This window comes from Nesoenas mayeri, assembly GCF_963082525.1.
Source record: "Nesoenas mayeri genome assembly, chromosome: 8".
Taxonomy (NCBI): domain Eukaryota; kingdom Metazoa; phylum Chordata; class Aves; order Columbiformes; family Columbidae; genus Nesoenas; species Nesoenas mayeri.
In genome coordinates, this window is record NC_137554.1 from 13,680,884 (window position 1) to 13,699,386 (window position 18,503).

General features: G+C 37.9%; 1 protein-coding gene across 1 annotated transcript in view; it reads left to right on the top strand.

Annotated features, from left to right (window-relative positions):
- PLPPR4 (phospholipid phosphatase related 4) overlaps positions 1-12,017 on the top strand; it is a gene marked incomplete at both ends in the record, with an annotated part of 28,344 nt that extends 16,327 nt beyond the window's left edge. Inside the window, 5 exons of the mRNA XM_080348388.1 lie at positions 325-454; positions 2,147-2,342; positions 7,074-7,131; positions 8,404-8,577; positions 10,680-12,017. Coding sequence (XP_080204514.1) covers positions 325-454; positions 2,147-2,342; positions 7,074-7,131; positions 8,404-8,577; positions 10,680-12,017 — 1,896 coding nt within the window. The remainder of the gene's footprint in view (positions 1-324; positions 455-2,146; positions 2,343-7,073; positions 7,132-8,403; positions 8,578-10,679) is intronic.
- Between the last annotated feature and the right edge of the window lie 6,486 nt (positions 12,018-18,503).

Here is an 18,503-nt window from a genome sequence, read left to right on the forward strand (position 1 = left end):
CTATTTTTTTGTTGAAGAAGCATCAAATTTCAGCTGTGGATCAAGACGCGGATTCCACTGAGCACTGTATACACACACAAATGAAAAAAGGTCTCCTTCCAACTTTATGCCAGTTGCACTTAATTTCAGTGCCGTCTTCTTGCCTGCCCTCACTCAGGCTAAGTGGGCATTACTGAACATTTACGTATTGATACAAATCTTTTAAAGGCGAGTACACGTCAGTGGATGACATTGGTTTTGGCATTATAACTATGCCCTTTAAATTCAATCAGTGTCTTCTGAGTAACTGCTGCCTTTAATTTAATGGCTCCTTTGTCATTGCAGATAATGATAGGAGAAGGAATTCTCTACTGTTGCCTGTCCAAAAGAAGAAATGGGATTGGAACAGAGGCCAATATTAATGCAGGAGGATGCAACTTCAATTCATTTCTTAGAAGAGCTGTCAGATTTGTTGGTGGGTTTTCAACATGAGTCACAAAGCAAAGCTTTCCATATACATTCAGTTCTCACCATGCAGGTTTCCTTCTCTGAAACAGCCTTTCAGAACAGGGCAGGGCTGCCCCTGGCATAGATCTCCTTCTGCCAAAAAATGCTGGAAGGAACTGTCAAACAGAGCGACAGAGCAGTCCCATACTCAGTAATGCAGCATCTACACTATCCATTTTCCTTCTCCTTTCCTGTACTATTGTCAGTGTTTCTAAAGGAATAATTTGCTTTTCCTTCTCTGCCCACCTGGAGCTGGCTTCCTTGCAGTGGTTTCAGTGTATAGTTTCCCCTGCCTGTCTTCAGTGTATCATGAGGATTCAACCCACCTGACATAGTATTCAGCATGACAGTAAAAACTTGTCAGAAACTGTCAGTAGATTTGACATTATTTTTCTGGGATGTGTTTATCTGCCTCTTGAAAAAGGGCTGGAATCTGGCAACCTAATGATAGAGAGGAACATGTTGAATTGTTTTATTTTACTTTGTTTTAATTTTCATTTACGAAAACTGAACTTGAAAAGGCAGCAGGACTTTGTTCCTTTTCTTACAGTTAATTTCCTCTGCCAAAGAGTGGCTAGAGGAAAGGCTTTCTCTGTTCCAGAAATCTGTCATTAGAAAGGACAGCCTAGGCAAAGACAAGCTGCAGGACAGTGGACTGAAAACCTGGTGGGAGGACTGTTCACCAGGTTTCTTAGTGTGGCAAGCAGGGAGGCAATGACAGGAGAGATTATAGAGTCTGTGACTCTTAAGGGCAGCAGTGAGGAGTAAAACCAAGGGTTTTACAGGTTACAACATCAGCAAGGAGGACTGTAAAGACACCCCGTGGTTTCCACTTCTGTACGACATCCCATTCCATCACCAAAAAACACAAGCTCAAAGATGCATGAATTCCATTCTTGATTCATGCTCTGAACTTGCAGTTTCTTTCCTATTTTAATGACTTTAGCATTCTTCAATTTTAATATTAAAAATAAATGCATATGAATATGAGTGGGGAATTAGAGGTAAATCTTTAGGGGAAAACCAGTTGAAAATGCTCAGTAAAACAATTGCATTTACTTCAACTGCTTTGTGAATTTGACATTATTAACCAGATAGAAACATTGATCACTTACCAGAAAGACTTAAATATTTGGACTTGTGGCAAGGACCTGGTACTCAAGAAATATCAGAGGTGTGAAGACAGCCAGAGTTATTGCCAACTGATGAGTCCCTGGTGGAAAAAAGAGAACAGGTCCTCAGAGCAGGGATCTAACAGACAGCTGCCCATGTTATCAAAAGCCTGTATCTCAGTGGGCAAGTCCAAGGACTCGTTGAGTACATGTGCTCAGTTCCAATAGATGGCTCTCCTTTAGTCAGTTCAGAAAACTGCTTCCCAAACTGAAAGAGCTCCAGTGTAGTTCACTTTTATGAAAAGATGTTGGAGGTCATCATGCCATCAAAATGAAATGTATCAACAGGAGGAAAACAAGCATAAATAATTTCTTACATTAAAGAATTCAAATTTGCAATAAGCTTTCATAAAAAAATGCATCTTATTCTTCAGTTAAATTCTTCCAAGTCCAATGACATAAGCCACCAGAATTCCATTTTTTCACAGTGAATTAATCTGATTTATGCATATAATAAAGTTAACAAGCTCTAATGATTTCTTTCCTAGGTGTTCATGTGTTTGGTCTTTGTTCCACTGCTCTTGTTACTGATATTATACAGCTATCAACAGGATATCAGGCACCATATTTTCTGACTGTTTGCAAGCCTAACTATACATCCTTAAATGTATCCTGCTCAGAGAATTCATATGTTGTGGAAGATATTTGCTCAGGAGCTGATCTCAATATCATCAATGCTGGAAGGTTGGTTCCATCCTTCATTGTGTACATTTAAGTATTTATTTTTCTGTCCCAGTTTCAGATTTTTTTTTTCTACTTAAAGTCTGAATGAGTTTTGTCAATATTTTATAACAAAGGTGTGAGCAAAAGCACCTTTTTAGTGATGTTCAGTTTTCTGTATAAAGACATTAGGCCAACAGTGGGCTGTGGACTGTCAGATTCTGAAGCATAGTCATTAGTAGCTAGTTATTTTCCCTCTTTCAAATGATACGATTTCCTATATAATTATTAATATGTATAGCTTCTACTGCTTTTCCCAGGGGGATCTGGGTAAGTCCCCCATAACAGGCAGAGGACGAAGACACTCAATTACTTTATCTGAGCCCTCTGTTTAGAGTATATCACTGTTACAGCATTTTGGTCTTTCTTTGTGAGGCTTGGTTTTGGGATTTGTTGGAGGGGTTTATTTGTTTCCTATTTGTCTAGTGGATTAAGTTTTTTTATATTGACAACATTGAAAAAATCCCTTTGTTAGAGTAAAGACCACAACAGTGCAAATCTGTGTGTTCCCAAACACATGCCATTTCTTTCATGGTATTTCTAACCGATGCTTTATCTACCTTAATCATTTAGTCTTTAGCTTCAGATAGCCAGAAAAGAAATTAATATTGTTGATAATAGCATATCAGTCAACTTGAGATATAACCCAGACTATATATCGTATTTTTTAAAAAGCTCCATGTGATAAAATACTGATAATTCAATTACTGATGACAGGTCATAGATTTAAACAAGGAATCTGAAGGTGTAAGTTTTAGTGTTGGGATACATCTGCTACTTGTTATTTCAAGAACTTCATTAGTATGAAGTGTCCTAAATATATGCACTACACTACTAAGAAATCATGAATCTCTTCACTATATACAGTAGTCATCTTCTGTATCTCTTCCACACCAGGTTAACCTTTCTTGCCTGTTAATCATTGAACATTTGAATGTTTTGCAATCATTCAAAATTTGTGTGCTTTTTAAAATCTCCTGCTCTCCAAAAAAAGTTACAGCAAAACTACAGAATACTTGAAATAACTACAATTTCTGACTTTGATTGAGCTGCATAATTTCTCTGTGTACCTGATTAGCAGTCATAAAACTTCTGTCACATCCACTTCACTAAAGCTTTGCACTCCTTTCTTGTTCTGTGTGCAGCTGCAGATGCTAGCTTCTGTTTTAACTTTATGCCTCGTGGAATTACATTTTTTCATGTCAGTATTACTAAAATGTTCTGTCTATATATTAGTGTACCTCTCTCCCAGTTTGTTTGCTTTTCCATTTATTTCAATAGTCAACACACATGGAAATCATGCAATCATTTGCTTTGTAAGTATCTTCCAGCAAATCTCAGTCTGTTTCCTTTCACTGGGACAAACCAATTTCACTGATGTTTAAAGATCCTCAGTTATTTAATTTATTTGGTCTTAAATATGTCTCAGTTAGCATAGATCAATTTGCCATATCTTTTCAATTATATGTGGGCATGATCTGGTGCTGAAATGAATAACTGTAGCTCTATTTGGCTCAGATAATTTGATGAAAATATTTTTGCTGAAAGGCATAACCAGAATTACTATATCAGCCTTAACCTCACTGTCTTTTTTCCCATGACCATTTGCTGTTACTGGGATACTGCCATTGAAGCCTGATGCTTTCTAGCACCTCTGTGGTGTCCCAGGGAAATGGGTGTAGCTTTACTCATGAGCCAGGCAGAAAAAACAAAACCATCATTATTGAATCTCATTCATCTCATTATCATCTCAAGTAACATGCCTGCTGCTCTGAATGTACTGCCTGTAGCCATCCCAAAAATGCTGATCATTCCTAAGTTTAAATTTCATCACTTCCAAAACCCAGTGAAATTAGTTGTAATATATTAAGACTAATCAATCAGGTTTCCTGTGTTTCTGTAGGAAGATGACCATATATTGATATCTCAAATTTATTGCCATCATAGAGGATATGTTTGGTGATCTATAATATTCTGGCACTACCCTCAGTTTCTTCTTAAATCCATTTTATTGCATTTTTCCTTATGCCTGTCTCAACTTTACCAAAGCAATCAGCACTTGCTATTGGCTCAATACTTTCTTCAGTCATCTATTATAGAAGTTACGGTATACCTTCTCCAGCCCAGGAGGTTAATTTGACTTTAATAATTTCAGCTTGTAAGGGACTGGTTCTTATGAGATTGCTAATGGCCTTCATTTTTTATTTGTACTTCCCAGAAACTTTAGCTCCAGAAATTTGCCTCTAGACTCCCCTATGAAAAGTACAGAGAACACCACATAATTGTCCAGCTGATTGTAGGAAGTGCTTTTCTGCAACATCCCCCAAATATCCAGTGGTTTCCTTTGTTCATCTTTTTCTCTATTTATCTTCAAAGACCCTTTTCAGTCATTTCTATTCAGATCTCCAATGAGTTCTCTATCCTCTATCATTTCTGATGTTCTGACTCAGTATGACTTTTTCTCATCGTTGCTCCCCCTCTACACATCCTCATGCATGAGCATTTAGAGTGATAAACTGTCATCTGAGTTCAGGACATGTTTTCTTTAAGACCTTTGTTCACCTTTTCAATACAGAGTCATACAAAAAGGCTACATATTTTTAGCTTGAATTATTTTCATTTTAGATGAAAAGGTAACAAACAGAGGAACAAAAGCAGTGTCACCATTAGAGAGTACACGGAGTGCATTTAGTCTGTAACATGCTGTGCTTGCCTTGAAAGCATATGAATAGAAAATAGAATAAAGAGAAAATTGACTGTAGCATAGTAACACACCTTATATACTATAAAAATGCCATCAAATTAAGCCTAAGATTTGAGTGGTACTAAAGTTTGTAGAATCAAATCTATACATTAGCTCCACAGAGACTGTGAGTAGATTTATGCTTCCACTAAAACCTGCACAAGGTAAAGGAGTTGATTAGCCATTATAAACATGTACATTTTTTTTTTCATGTCTTTATCCTCCTGTCCTCAACCCTGAACCTGTTCCACAGGGGTACTATTTGTGAAAGGTTTGATTGGGAGGGGAATGGGGTGTTGGGGAGAGAAAAAAAGAATAGGTCTATGAAACAGAAAAGGAATCATACTGAATTCATCTTGGCCAGAGTCATGAACCTGCTGGAGCTGTGGCCTCAAATTCAGGTCAGTAGTGTGGCATTCACACTGCACTACATGCACATATTTAATTGCCAATGAATTATTTAGAACAGACAAGGCAAAATGTAGAGGAAGGAAATTTAGAAAGTAGACTCTGCTGCTTTGCAGGAAAATGTCTTTGTCTAAAGGCAAAGAACTACATTTCAGTCTTTGCTATTTTAAAATACCTAAGTCAGATGCTGCTAGGAAAATGGCTGTGCATGGAGCCAGTTAGGGGGGCAAGACCCATCTGTGAAGCTGAAGGATTTTTTGAGTCTTTATCCCAAGCTGAGCTTTCGCAGGTCAAAGTGGCTGCTGTGGCTGTAAGACAATCATACCCTTCTTCACAAAGATGGCCACCACATTACGTGTCCATGCTATTTAAAGGAGATAAACATACAGATACAAACTACTACACATATTCACTGCTTCTTACTCACTTATGAAGCTCAAAGGTTATAGAAGTTTTTTAGGGCTTCTGCAACCTATGAACTAGATGTCCACCATAGAACAGGTATTACTGAATCCATCCTCAGCTAAGTTTTTCTCTTTACTGCATAAAAACCCCTCATGTTCCCATCGTTTTTGTTTTTAGAGGATTGAAATGGGTCTATAAGAAAGATAATATTAAAATGTTAAAGGGCCTCATGTGATGGTTCTGTGTAGCTGTTGCTTAGACAAAACCTCCTTTTCTTGGTCAAAGAAGTAGAAGCTAAGCTATCACTTTTGATTTTCGTATCTGTGGTTTCTGACTCAAGACCCAGTCCACATCATTTGAGTCCCCAGGCTTTCAGTGGGAGCAGAAGGCTCTCAGCAGTTTCAAGAATATACCTGATTTTGCCTACTGTCTAATACAATTTGGTTGTATTTTAATTTGCCCTCTTCTTCTGCGCTTCAAGAAGAGGCCAAATAACTCTTAAAATACCCTCTCCATGTTCTTGTGCTCCGTTCATTCCTATCATGTGATAAAGTGCTGAAATTTAAAAAACAAACCTGAAAACATAGGAAATAAAGATACGGTTTGCCCCTCTCTTAGAAGACTGTCACCCTGTCCTTTCCAAATTATTAGAGCAACAAAGCAGGGGCACAAAGATGATTAATTCAGTTGCTGACGTTAGGGCCTGATCATCAAAGTGTATGAGTCCTTACTTTGGAAAGAGTCCCAGTGAAGTCAGTAAGAATAATCATAAGATCAAGGTTTATGCATTAAATAAGCTGTGTAATTAGGTACTTAGTGAAAATTTATTAGGGAAATTTATTTATAGAAATAAATATATAGATATTTCTCTGAGTCAAGGATTCAGTCTTTAGCTCGTTTCCACTGTTCTCTTAGTACATATGCTAAATATTTACTTCAAAACAAAGGCATTTCATTAACATTGGCCCTTTCTTCAGATTATAGAAAAGAAATTTAGAAATTAAATGTTACTGATGGATCAAATATTGCTTAGGAAATGTAAGCTGAAAGTGACTGTACCACCCAATGTTTTTTTCATGTGAACACTAGCACAGTGTATTTAAACTTAGAAGCATAATTTGAGTGTCCTTCCTTGGCAGAAAGTCATTCCCTTCTCAACATGCCACCCTGGCAGCTTTTGCAGCAGTGTACATCTCGGTGAGTAACCAATTCTGTTCATCTTTATTTATACAAGAAAGAAGTTAGAAAGTCATTTGCTGTATATTGCAAAGTGATGTATTGCCTGGATATCCTGGATGGATGTAAGTTTTTATTCTGCCAGTTAGAAAGTGAAATAAAACTACTAACAGCTAAAACAAAACCAGCTCTATGAAGTATTCAAAAAAGATTGAACTGCTTCACTTCCTTTGTTAAAAGCAACAAAAAGTGTAATGTTAAAGTATATTTGATGTTTCATATTATTCACATATAAAATGCAGTGCTTATCTGTCTTACAGGGTGATATTTTAACTTACCATTCAAATTAACCTTTATGTGTTCTGCCTTTTCTTGATTGCTGTCATCACTTGACTCACTGCCTTTAAACTTGAGGCATTAAGAAACAAACATCTATGTGGTGTAGTTTCATTTGACCTCCATACAATTGCAGCATGGATGAATTGGCACAATCACTCCCAGAGGCCCACAAAGTGCCACTGCAAAGCAAGGGAATAACAAACATCAGTAACTAGCAGGGAATTGAAGGATATGCTGCAGCATTCACAGCTGATTTTCCACATCTGACCAATGACATTTCTTCAGTATGGGCTACAACGTTTGTGCAAGTGACCATTTACTTGAACTTAAAAGTAACAAAAAACACCAAACCAGTTACTCCATCACTCATGCTATAAAAAGGAAAAAAAATAGCAATAACAACCAGTTAACCAGGTTAGATAATGGAATTCTGCATGTACTGGGAGCTTGCCAGTGTTTATTCTGCCCAGGGAAAGGCCAAAATTTGAAATAATGCTGATGAACCACCTCCACTTAATTTTTGTGACCTCCTTGACATCATGTCCCCCAGCAGAGCAATGGCTCTCTAAAGCATCTGGTGGTAGCTGTTGTTAGAACAGGTTATTGCTTTCATCTGGCATGACATCTGGCTTCTGTACTTCACAAGCAGTGGCTCCTTAGTCACATTTACAGAATATTTAGGCTCTGACTGTGAACAGTATTTAGGCATAACATCCTTATCCTTATTGATGTCAATAAGCAACACTGCCTGTGTTTTTGGAAATCCATCCCTTGTGATTTCAGATCTTCCTACAGTAAGTGAGCAAATTTTAACAGAGCTGTGAAATAAAATTAAACTGATTATTTGCAATATTACTGTGTAACAGTGATCTGTATGTGAAGGAAACATTGAGCAAGATAAATTTATATCCTCTTAAGTAAATCTAAGTTTCTTCATTTCTTTCTTTTTTCAAGATGTACTTCAATTCTACATTAACGGACTCCTCAAAACTGCTGAAACCACTCTTGGTCTTTGCTTTTATCATCTGTGGAATTATATGTGGTCTGACTCGTATCACCCAGTATAAGAATCATCCAGTTGACGTTTACTGTGGCTTTCTCATAGGAGGAGGAATTGCTCTCTATTTGGTAAATACAATATTCATGTAGTTAAGTTTTAGAGGCTGTAATAAGAATACGGGTATTTTTTATGAAAACCTTTCATCATGGTCACATGCCATAATTAAAAATATAGTCAAAATATGTTGATGATGTTAGGGGTAATTGCTTTAAATATAAACAAGAAAAAGCAAATATGTGTTTCAATTTAAAGTTCCATAACAGTGGTCATAGCAGTATACAATCATCTGGCACTGTATACAAAAACAGCTCTAACATTATATGCTTCATTAAATACTTAAAGATACTAATCTGTCTACCCCACACTTAAAAACATCATGCAAGAAAAATATTGGATTAATTGGTGTTTCTTGCCAGCCTGAGTTTATATTGCCAACATTAGCTTTATTATTTTAAAAAAAAAAAAAAAAAGAAAGATGGCTGAATTAATAAGCAGCAACTCAACTGAGTAAATTGCTGAACCTGCAAGAAATCAAAGACAATATTGCACCCTTGTGATTCTCTGGAGCTCCTGGGGAAGTTTTGCAAGGGAAATAGGATGCTCAAGCCAGGTTATTGCTATACTTTTCCTCTGTACTGGGTTGAAATAGAGGAAGCACCTTGGAAGGGTCCTGTAAGGGAGTATGTAGGGTAGGCCTTTTTGTATCTGTCAGTAGGAAGGATCATCAAGTGTTTCCTTTTGCTTGCGGCTCTCCGTATGTCTCCAACCGGACTGTTGCTGCCCCAGCTGTCCAGCACAGTGTCAGCCCAGGTGCCTGTGAGCAATCGGGAACTGCTACTGATAACAGTTTTGCTCTAGTGAGATCAGGTGAACAGAAGAATCTTAACAGCAGTGGGATGTGTTTTGACCCCCAAGAAATCAATGATGAATTTTAGTCTCTTACTAAAATAAGTACATATCCTATCCCCTATTTTCTGTGGTAAGATAATCTAAGGTACATGCAGATGGTCTGCAAAGGTGACCGGGGAAAAAATAGCTTTCACAGTGGCAGAAGAAACAGCAACCAGGGTGGATAATAGAAACCCCATGACCTACTGAAGTCAGTTTCTGTGATTGCACTGTGAGCTGAAAGGCACTCTGTTAAGAATATTATTTCAAATGATTAAGCTGTTGCAGGCTCTCATAAATGGAGCTGGTGTTCCCGTGTTTGAAAGCCACAAATAAGTATGCTCTTTGTTAGGTCTTCTCCATATACTATTGCATGACAACCTACATCAGAGAGCACATTGTCCTGAATACCCAGTAATTGGTAAATCTGCCCTGAAAACTACACACCAATAAGAGGAAGGGCAGGGGAAATAATGTAAAACTACAGATAACTCTGAAAGGAGAGTAAAGAACAAGTAACCCAAGTGACTGAGTCAGGCATTTGACCCTTCCAAGGAATATTATCAGTCAGTGGAGTCTTTTTAAAATGACAGCATTTTACAGAGTCTGCTGAACAAGAAAGTGTTGTGTAACTGAATCTTGTTATAGTTCTGTGAAGCTTGGAAAGCAATTGATTTAAAGCTGATAAATTGTTCTGCCATGTAGATGTTGTATTACACAGTTATTATGCAGTAGAAAAGGCAGAATCAGAGAGCAGAGAAAACTGAAGCTGTAACAAGATCCAGTAAATCAGAGCAGACAGTAGTGTAGCTGTAACATAGCTCTGCCCAGAAGACTGCAAACATGAATTTTGCTATTTTCGTAACGCAACGCTCTTCAGCTGTATCTGTTGCTTTATAAAATGGGAAAAAACAAAAACAAGAACAAACAAACAAACAAAAAACAACAAAAACCCAAAACAAACCTGAAGGAAGCTAAATCTTTTCCTCAACTATTTATTGCCATGAGCTACATGGCAATAGTTATCCTACTGAGACTATTTCATAGTCTCCTACAGTTATCCTACTGAGACTATTTCATACATGCCTAAATGCACCAGATTTAGGACAGAATTTGGAATAAGGATATGCTGGTAAGGAAAGTGAGCATACCCATGTCAGTTAAACTGGACTAATTGTATCTCTCAATATGTATTTAAAAGCAGAATAATATAATTAAAATACAGACATTTTATGTCGCTTTTTTTCATAACTGATTGTTGATGCTTCTGTTCAAATATCAGGGCCTGTATGCTGTGGGAAACTTCTTACCAAGTGACGAGAACGTGTTTCACCCAAATTTTCACAGAGAACCTCTAAGGTCTTTGACAGATCTCAGTCAAGATGCCAACAGAATCCTGCCAGGTAAAAATGGTAGCAGCAGCGATGGCATTGTCTCTCATCGTGCAGACAGTATCCTGAATAGAAATCACAGAGATACGGGGTCTCTGACTAATATCAAGAGGGCAAATGCTGATGTAGAAATAATAACGCCACGAAGCCCCATGGGAAAGGAAAATATGGTTACTTTCAGCAACACTTTGCCAAGAGTCAACACACCATCCTTAGAAGATCCAGCAAGACGAAATGCAACAATACACGCATCAATGGATTCTGCCCGTTCCAAACAGCTGCTTTCTCAGTGGAAGAACAAGAATGAAAGTCGAAAGTTGTCACTGCAAGTAATAGAGACTGAATCTGGCCAGTCACCACCAAGGGCTATTGAAATGAGGTCAAGCTCAGAACCCTCCAGAGTGGGTGTAAACGGAGATCATCATGGCCCAACAGGCCAATACCTGAAAATTCAACCTGGCAGTGTACCAGGCTGTAACAACTCAGGCCTTTCTGGTGGGCCAAGGGTCTCTATTCAGTCACGTCCTGGCTCATCCCAACTGGTGCATATTCCTGAAGAGACTCAAGAGAACGTGAACACATCACCTAAAAGTAGTTCAGCTAGAGCTAAATGGCTGAAAGCTGCTGAGAAGAGCGTTGCATGTAGAAGCAACAGCCAGCCAAGAATCATGCAAGTAATAGCTATGTCTAAGCAGCAAGGAGTGCTTCAGGGCAGTCCAAAAGGTTCAGAGGGAAGCACAGTCACCTGCACAGGAGCCATCAGATATAAAACCTTGACAGATCATGAGCCAAGCAGCATTGTCAGAGTTGAGGCCCATCCAGAAAATAACAGACCTGTAATTCAGATGCCATCGGAAGGTGAAGGAAGTGGGTCATGGAAATGGAAAGGTCCTGAAAAAGTCACCCTACGTCAGACATATGAGCTAAATGATCTCAACAGAGACTCTGAAAGCTGTGACTCCTTAAAAGACACTTATGGGTCAGGTGACAGGAAAAGGAGCAACATAGATAACAGTGAGCATCACCATCATGGAATCACTACAATAAGAGTCACACCAGTGGAGGGAAGTGAGATTGGCTCAGAGACTCTGTCCATTTCTTCCAGCCGGGACTCAACACTTCGAAGAAAAGGTAACATCATTTTAATCCCTGAGAGAGGGAGCAGTCCAGAGAACACCAGAAACATCTTCTATAAAGGCACATCCCCCACACGAGCATACAAGGAATGACAGGAGACATATCAGCTGGTCCGTACCACCACAAAGTAAACAGGTCTTGACACAGGTTCTGCTCCTTTCTTTCGAGCTGATATTTATCTTTGATGTGCCAAATTATTGACCAGCAGCCCAACTGTTGTTGAACAGTGCTGATGTGCAACGTGCATGAGCCTGTGGAAAGCATGTGGTGGGGGGAAAAGCACAACGCCAGAACCTAACTAATGTGAAATGCAACTTGTTTCTTCAGACTCAAAACATTTATGAGGGTGATGATGTCAATCAAAACAATGGTCTTGAACAAAGACACTTTATTTCCTGAATGTGCCAACTTTTTATTTTATTTATATTTGTGTCCAGAATCAACTGAATTTTTCACAGCAAAGGCTGTATCAGTGATATATATTCACCTTTGCAGAATTTGCACCAAATCTTTAATACAGGATGGTGCTGATGATAACTTTACATATTTTGAAAAATTGCATACTTATTAGACTGCAAAACACATGACATATTGATGTGCAGTTACTTTAAAAGTAATATTGCTAATACTATGATGACGCTGGCTGCATTCATTTAGTGTAGGAAATATTTACAGCTTTGTTATAGTGGATCTGTCACATTCAAAGATTGCAAAGGTTTTGTGTAGTTCTTTAAGATGTCTACTGCAACAAAAATGTGTGGGTGACATTCCATTAGAATGGAATAACTATTTTGAATAGTTTTGCTGCTACTGCTCAACTTTTGTTTAAGAACAGGTGCTACTAATGAAGAGGCTGCTTCTTAGTGAGCTAACTTGTAGAACTGTTTTAAATTATGTTTTTAAGGGGTCTTTTAAAGTACTAGAAGTAATTCAGATTTTACATTTTTAAACCTCTTATTCTGTCCTTATATTTCTCTGTTAGTTTTTAACCATATAATGTGGGACACCAATAACTGCAAGATGTGCAAATGTGAAAGGTGAGCCATGAGTAAATAAATGGCCACTTTCCTGAGACGCTTCAAAGGAGACAGTAATTAATATCATAGCTCACAATTAGAAGCAGTCATTCACCTCACTTGCTTAGCATGCAACAAGAACAATCACAACTTTCACCCCAGTCACCATCTTTCCGGGGCTTTATGCTTCGCTTTAAAAATGGAATGCCTTGATATTGCAGAAGCACTGAATGAGTGTTGCATTGTGCCACTGTTACCATTCACATCCCATGAGACACCCTCCAGAGCCTTCATAAGCATTATATTTTTTCCCACCACTGCCACTTCAGAATATGGAGGGTCTCTGCACCTGAGAGAACACAGATTATTTTAGTAAATTGAGTTTCAAATATAATGAAAGAACTTGCCTGCTAAAAATCTCCATTGCCAACAACCGTTGAAAAGATAAGCTCTGAAAGGAATGAGTATAACACGTCCTGGGCATGCCAGCAGAAATGCCTCATTACATCTGGCTCTTACTTAAATAACTTTTAAACCATGAAATTTAAACCATGAAGTGCTAGCCTCGTGCTGCTTCTCATACTCTCCTAGATTATTTCCACCTGAAAAAAAGCTACTATCACACACACACCAGCTCCCTGGCTAGGAGCAGGAGGGAATGGTTTAGCAGTCCCCTCCCTGACTAAGTAGTAGCAGATCAGGTCTGTTCTCTGGCTTCTTTTGAGGAGTGTTTCGCTCTAAGTTCTCTTCTGATTTAGTGTATCAGAGAACCTGATACATCCTACATAGTCAGAACCTGTCTACAAAACCTACACCACAGAGCTCTGAGGAAAAGCCAAGAATGAGGTACAAAGGAAGAATCATCCCAACCCAAGAAGATATATAGCACAACACACACAGACCAAAAAAAAACCTCAAAACCAAAATAAATCCCAAACCTAAACGCAATCCTAAGTAATTTCAGAAGTATGAGGATGGTGTTTGCTAGTTAATATAGAAGGGATTCAGAGTCAATGGAAAGCTTTATATACCTTCCCAGTTACACAGGTGCTCCAGGCTCAGCTGAGTGCTGTCAGCCAACCCTGTCAAGCAATGCTTCCCTCACCTGCCCATCACCCAGCGCTGTGGAAGAGTGTTGGTCCTTAAGGAAATGACCATGCTTCCCAGCTAGTAATGGAAAAAGACCACATTGTGCATTTGATGACTGGGGGAAGTATTCTGCAGGTTACACGTAAGGAGCCAATCAGTAGTGTTGCATCATACTGTGTATGTGAAAGGCACAGCATGTTGAAGACACACTTCAAGGCACATTAGCTGGGAAAAATAATCATAGATGCTGGGGGGTGGGGGGAAAAGAGTAATTTTTTAGAAATATGTTCTCAGACTATAATATTTACAAGTCAGGATTTATTTTTTCTTTTTAAAAGAATAAATCTTCAGTCCTTGCTATTTAATATCAAATTTTGTACAAGGTTCCAAGGAATTACAAACACTTGGATTGTCATAAACAAAACCCTTTGGATTTAGTTTAGTCTAAGTACAAGATAAAGCAGGTAGGATTAGCTTTAAAGGAATGAGTAAGACACAATCACTGTTGGCTTATCAATGCAGGGAAATAAGATGCAATCATTTGTTAGTTTGTAAGTGCAGGGGAAAAGAACATAAGTAGATGAACCTGGAAATAATGGAAAATTGAAATGGAGAATAATGGCAATAAAGCAAAGATTAGAAAATGTTCCCTCTGGCAATTTAGCTGTTTTGGAAACAGCAGGATTCCTGGTGGGAGTGTTTGTTCTTTATTCCTTGGTTTTAGTCAGATGTATATTGGCATATGTGTTGCTTTTATTACTCTAAAACTTGCTGCACTCTTTCAAGTGCAGTGTGATATTTTTCCTAAGGTTTCCTATTTCTTAACAAAAGATTTTAAAGCTCTTGTGTAATCATTGAAATTATGTTCTTTACATAAATATTGATATATTCTTTTTTACTCCAAGTGCCAAAGGCTACTGTTTTTAATAATGGCTTATCAAATTATATTACGTTAAGAGAGCAGAAATGTAATATATACATTGGAACTCAGACCTCTGCATGTATATTTGATAAGGAGCCTTTTGTAAAATTACTCTTTGTTTACATTCCACTGATACCTTAATTTAAAATTAATCAAATAAATTGACAGGTGACATCTTCTTAGTGTTCTGATTTTCTTACTTGCTAACAGGCACGAATTTCTTTGTTAGGCTGTGCTTTACTGAGAAAATACTCAAAAATAAAATATGTTTTTAAATGAGAATTCTCTATATAAAGTATTGTGTTTAATAAAATGTTATGCAATGTTTTCAAATGGAAAAGAATTTGTAAATTGCTATAAATGTATTTTGTTAAATAAGTACAGATCAATGCTATTGTGTGAGTTTATTGTGCTAACATCATGAAAATAAAGATGAAATTCCTCATTGATGTTCATTCCTCTCTGTGGTGAAGCAAAGTCTCGGCCCTCCCGTGCCAGTTATTTTTCAGTATTAGGTATCTGATAACACATAAAAGCAGCCATCAGTGGGAAACCTCAAAACCATGTGTAGCTGTAAGGTATGAGCAGTGTCCAAACAAGCTCTATCTAAAAAACATTGTACAAAAAAAAAACAAAAAAAGACAAGCGAATTGGGAACTTTAGGCCATGTGAGGACACGCCTGCTAGATCATTCTGCAGGACCAGCTGCATTGCTAAGCCCCTAATGCCTCTAAACCACCTTTCCAGTGTTGGGTAGAGCTGCCAGGCACAGCAAGGCTCACCTTGGATCTGTGAATGAGAACAGAGCAGTTGTCAGGAGCAAACCTGAGAGGAAGGGCTCTCCCCAGGGGAAGAAGTTAGGATGCAGGAGTCATCAGGTGATGTAGAGGTTATAAAACTTATCTAAGGTGAGAAATTACCTCTACTGGCAAACCTTGTCTTATTCTTAGACCATTCTGGTTACAGCAACTGTCACTAAATTAAGAGATCTGTGATCCAGATTGATGAATCTATCTAATTATGCAAAGGAGTTTTCAAAGGTATGAATGATTAAACCAAAACTTAAATCTATTTTGTGCTGGATTTTAAAAGAGCTTCAGAGGTCTTGATATAAGAAGCCACATAAGACAAGAATGTACTATAATCAGTTTGGTATAGATTTATGAAGACCTTTTATATGACAGAGCAGTGCACAGCTGATTTGGCAGGAATACTTTAAAGGCATTACAACCTTGGTTCATAAAATTGTGAATAAAATTTCTTCACAAATCTTATAGCACAAAGTGCATCAAGCACTGGAAAAAAACTAACAAGTGTTTCCACATTGCACATTGAAAATGAAAGTAAGGGAACTTCAGCTGCATACATCTGCATACACAAACACACTTATCACAGAGTTAATGTGTTCAAGACAGGCTTTAAAAAGAGAAAGCTAAACAGATAATTTAAATCAAGGAACAAATTGTGGCAAGGCTGCAAAAACTGTCTCTAAAATTTTTCTGCTTTGCCTGCAGTAATCTCTTCAGGCACTCCAAGTATACATTAAGACATCTTTTGGTTATACCTCCCATAGAAGAAATCTGTTCCTCCAGTGGTTTGACATAAAGGGTAATAGAAAACTTGCCCATTCCACGGCTTTACCAGCATAGCCCTGCTGAAATAAAGAGCTAAGGCGGTAAGTCCTCCATTAACTCAAGCAAGTCTGCTCAGACCTAGAAAGCACTTCCTATGCTTGAGAAAAATAATTAAAACCAACAAAGAAAGAAAACAAAAAAACCCACACACATATAAAAAACAAACACAAAGGAAAAAAAAACACCCCCATGCAACACACACATCTTTTTTTTTTTTCTTTTTTCTTTCCTTTTTTGTTCTCCCCTTCCCCCCCACCCCATCTCCCTTCCTCCAAAGGCCAGCTGTCACTCAGCTTTTTCCAACTGTGTTACTTTTCCAGTGATGCTCAGAGAGAGAGATGAGAATCACAGGGATTTGTGGATCTGTCAAGTCTCTGCAGCTACTAAATGATGCATAAGGGAAAGCTCTGCTCTCCCACCAAATCAGTCAGAGGAGACTGGAGCATATCTCTGTGCAATGTAATCAACAGAATTTCATTCTGTTCCTGCTTCAAACTGAGCTTGTTGATTACAATGTCTGTTCCTATACTGTACTGGGGCCAGAAAACTAGGGCAGCAACCTCTGCTAAGAGAATAACATCACACAATAGGGAGCAATAGCTTTGCTCATATTCATCTGTAAAGTATATGAGAATATAATCAATGCTTTGCAAACAATAGCTGCCTTTGAATTTTCCCTAAAACTAGCTTTTTTTTTTTTTTTTTTTAATTAGTACAGCCTGTTAATTGAAGTCTTCAGTATGTGTTCTTGTGTTCTTTCAGAGACATATTCACATGATACTCATTCCCTGAGCTATGTAATTCTCCCTAAGGGCCGGTCACCCTGGTACTTGTTTGCTTTAGACCAGAAGAGATGTGGATACTTAGCAGAGTGCCAAGCATACTTTTTTTATTCTTTTTATCAGAGCATGATCTGTTCCCAGACCCAAAGGAAATGTTAGGTGAAACTTCTGCATGGTGTCAGTTGTAGTCTGCTATAGTATTTCTTGTCTTTCCATACAGCCTGAGACAACTACCCTCACTCTTATGAGAGAGGAGAGTTTTCACAGAAGTGGTTCCAGCAACCTGTATCTCCCAATATCAAGAGTGTGCCCATCTGGCAGGGGAAGAGTTGTAGGCTTTGGCCACTTTTAGGCTTGAGCTTCCTGAGATCTACCATGGGTCTGATGCCAAAGTAATGCCTTGTTTTCCTACCAGAGAATGGAAGAGAAGCATGTGGTTTAAATGAACAGGACAGCTAAGACTTCATCTATCACATTCTGTTTGGTAATACAAAACAAAAGTGTTGTGAGCTCTGTATGCCTAACAGATTGCAGACTTGTCTAATCTGCTAAACCAAGGAAGAACATTGGAAGAGGTTTCTTCAAATGCTTTTATTTTTAATGAGATTTGTAAGAGTCCTCCTTTCACTGACCTTTTTTATGATGCAAGCAGAAGAATTCAAATACAAGTTAGCAAAAAAAAACCTCTTATAACTTACCCCAAAAAAGAAAATGAGTCACGAGAAAGTTCTAACAATAAGTTAGGAGAAAGTTTAAGGTGCTTCCCAAAAGGGAAGATTAAACTGCACTTAAAGTGCAAAATCATAATTTAGAAATTTGTACATTAAGTTTATCAAGCAGAGTAGGCAGATAATTAGTACAATCACTGCTTTCTTCATCCTTCTTCAAATATTCATCAAATAATTAAAGGCTGGGTCACTGTAAAACAATTAATTTCCTCCATAGTTAAGATACAAAATGTGCCTGGTTTATAAAGCTTTCCAAGCTCTTTGGGAAGGGTCAGGAACTAAATGAACTGATGAGGAGAGCTCTTTTAATCTGTGAAGTGATACAAAAGCTGCATGAATACTTAATGAGATTCAAGACTGAAAATTTGGAAAATTACAACAAGGAAGAAGAGTAGCTAATCAAACAC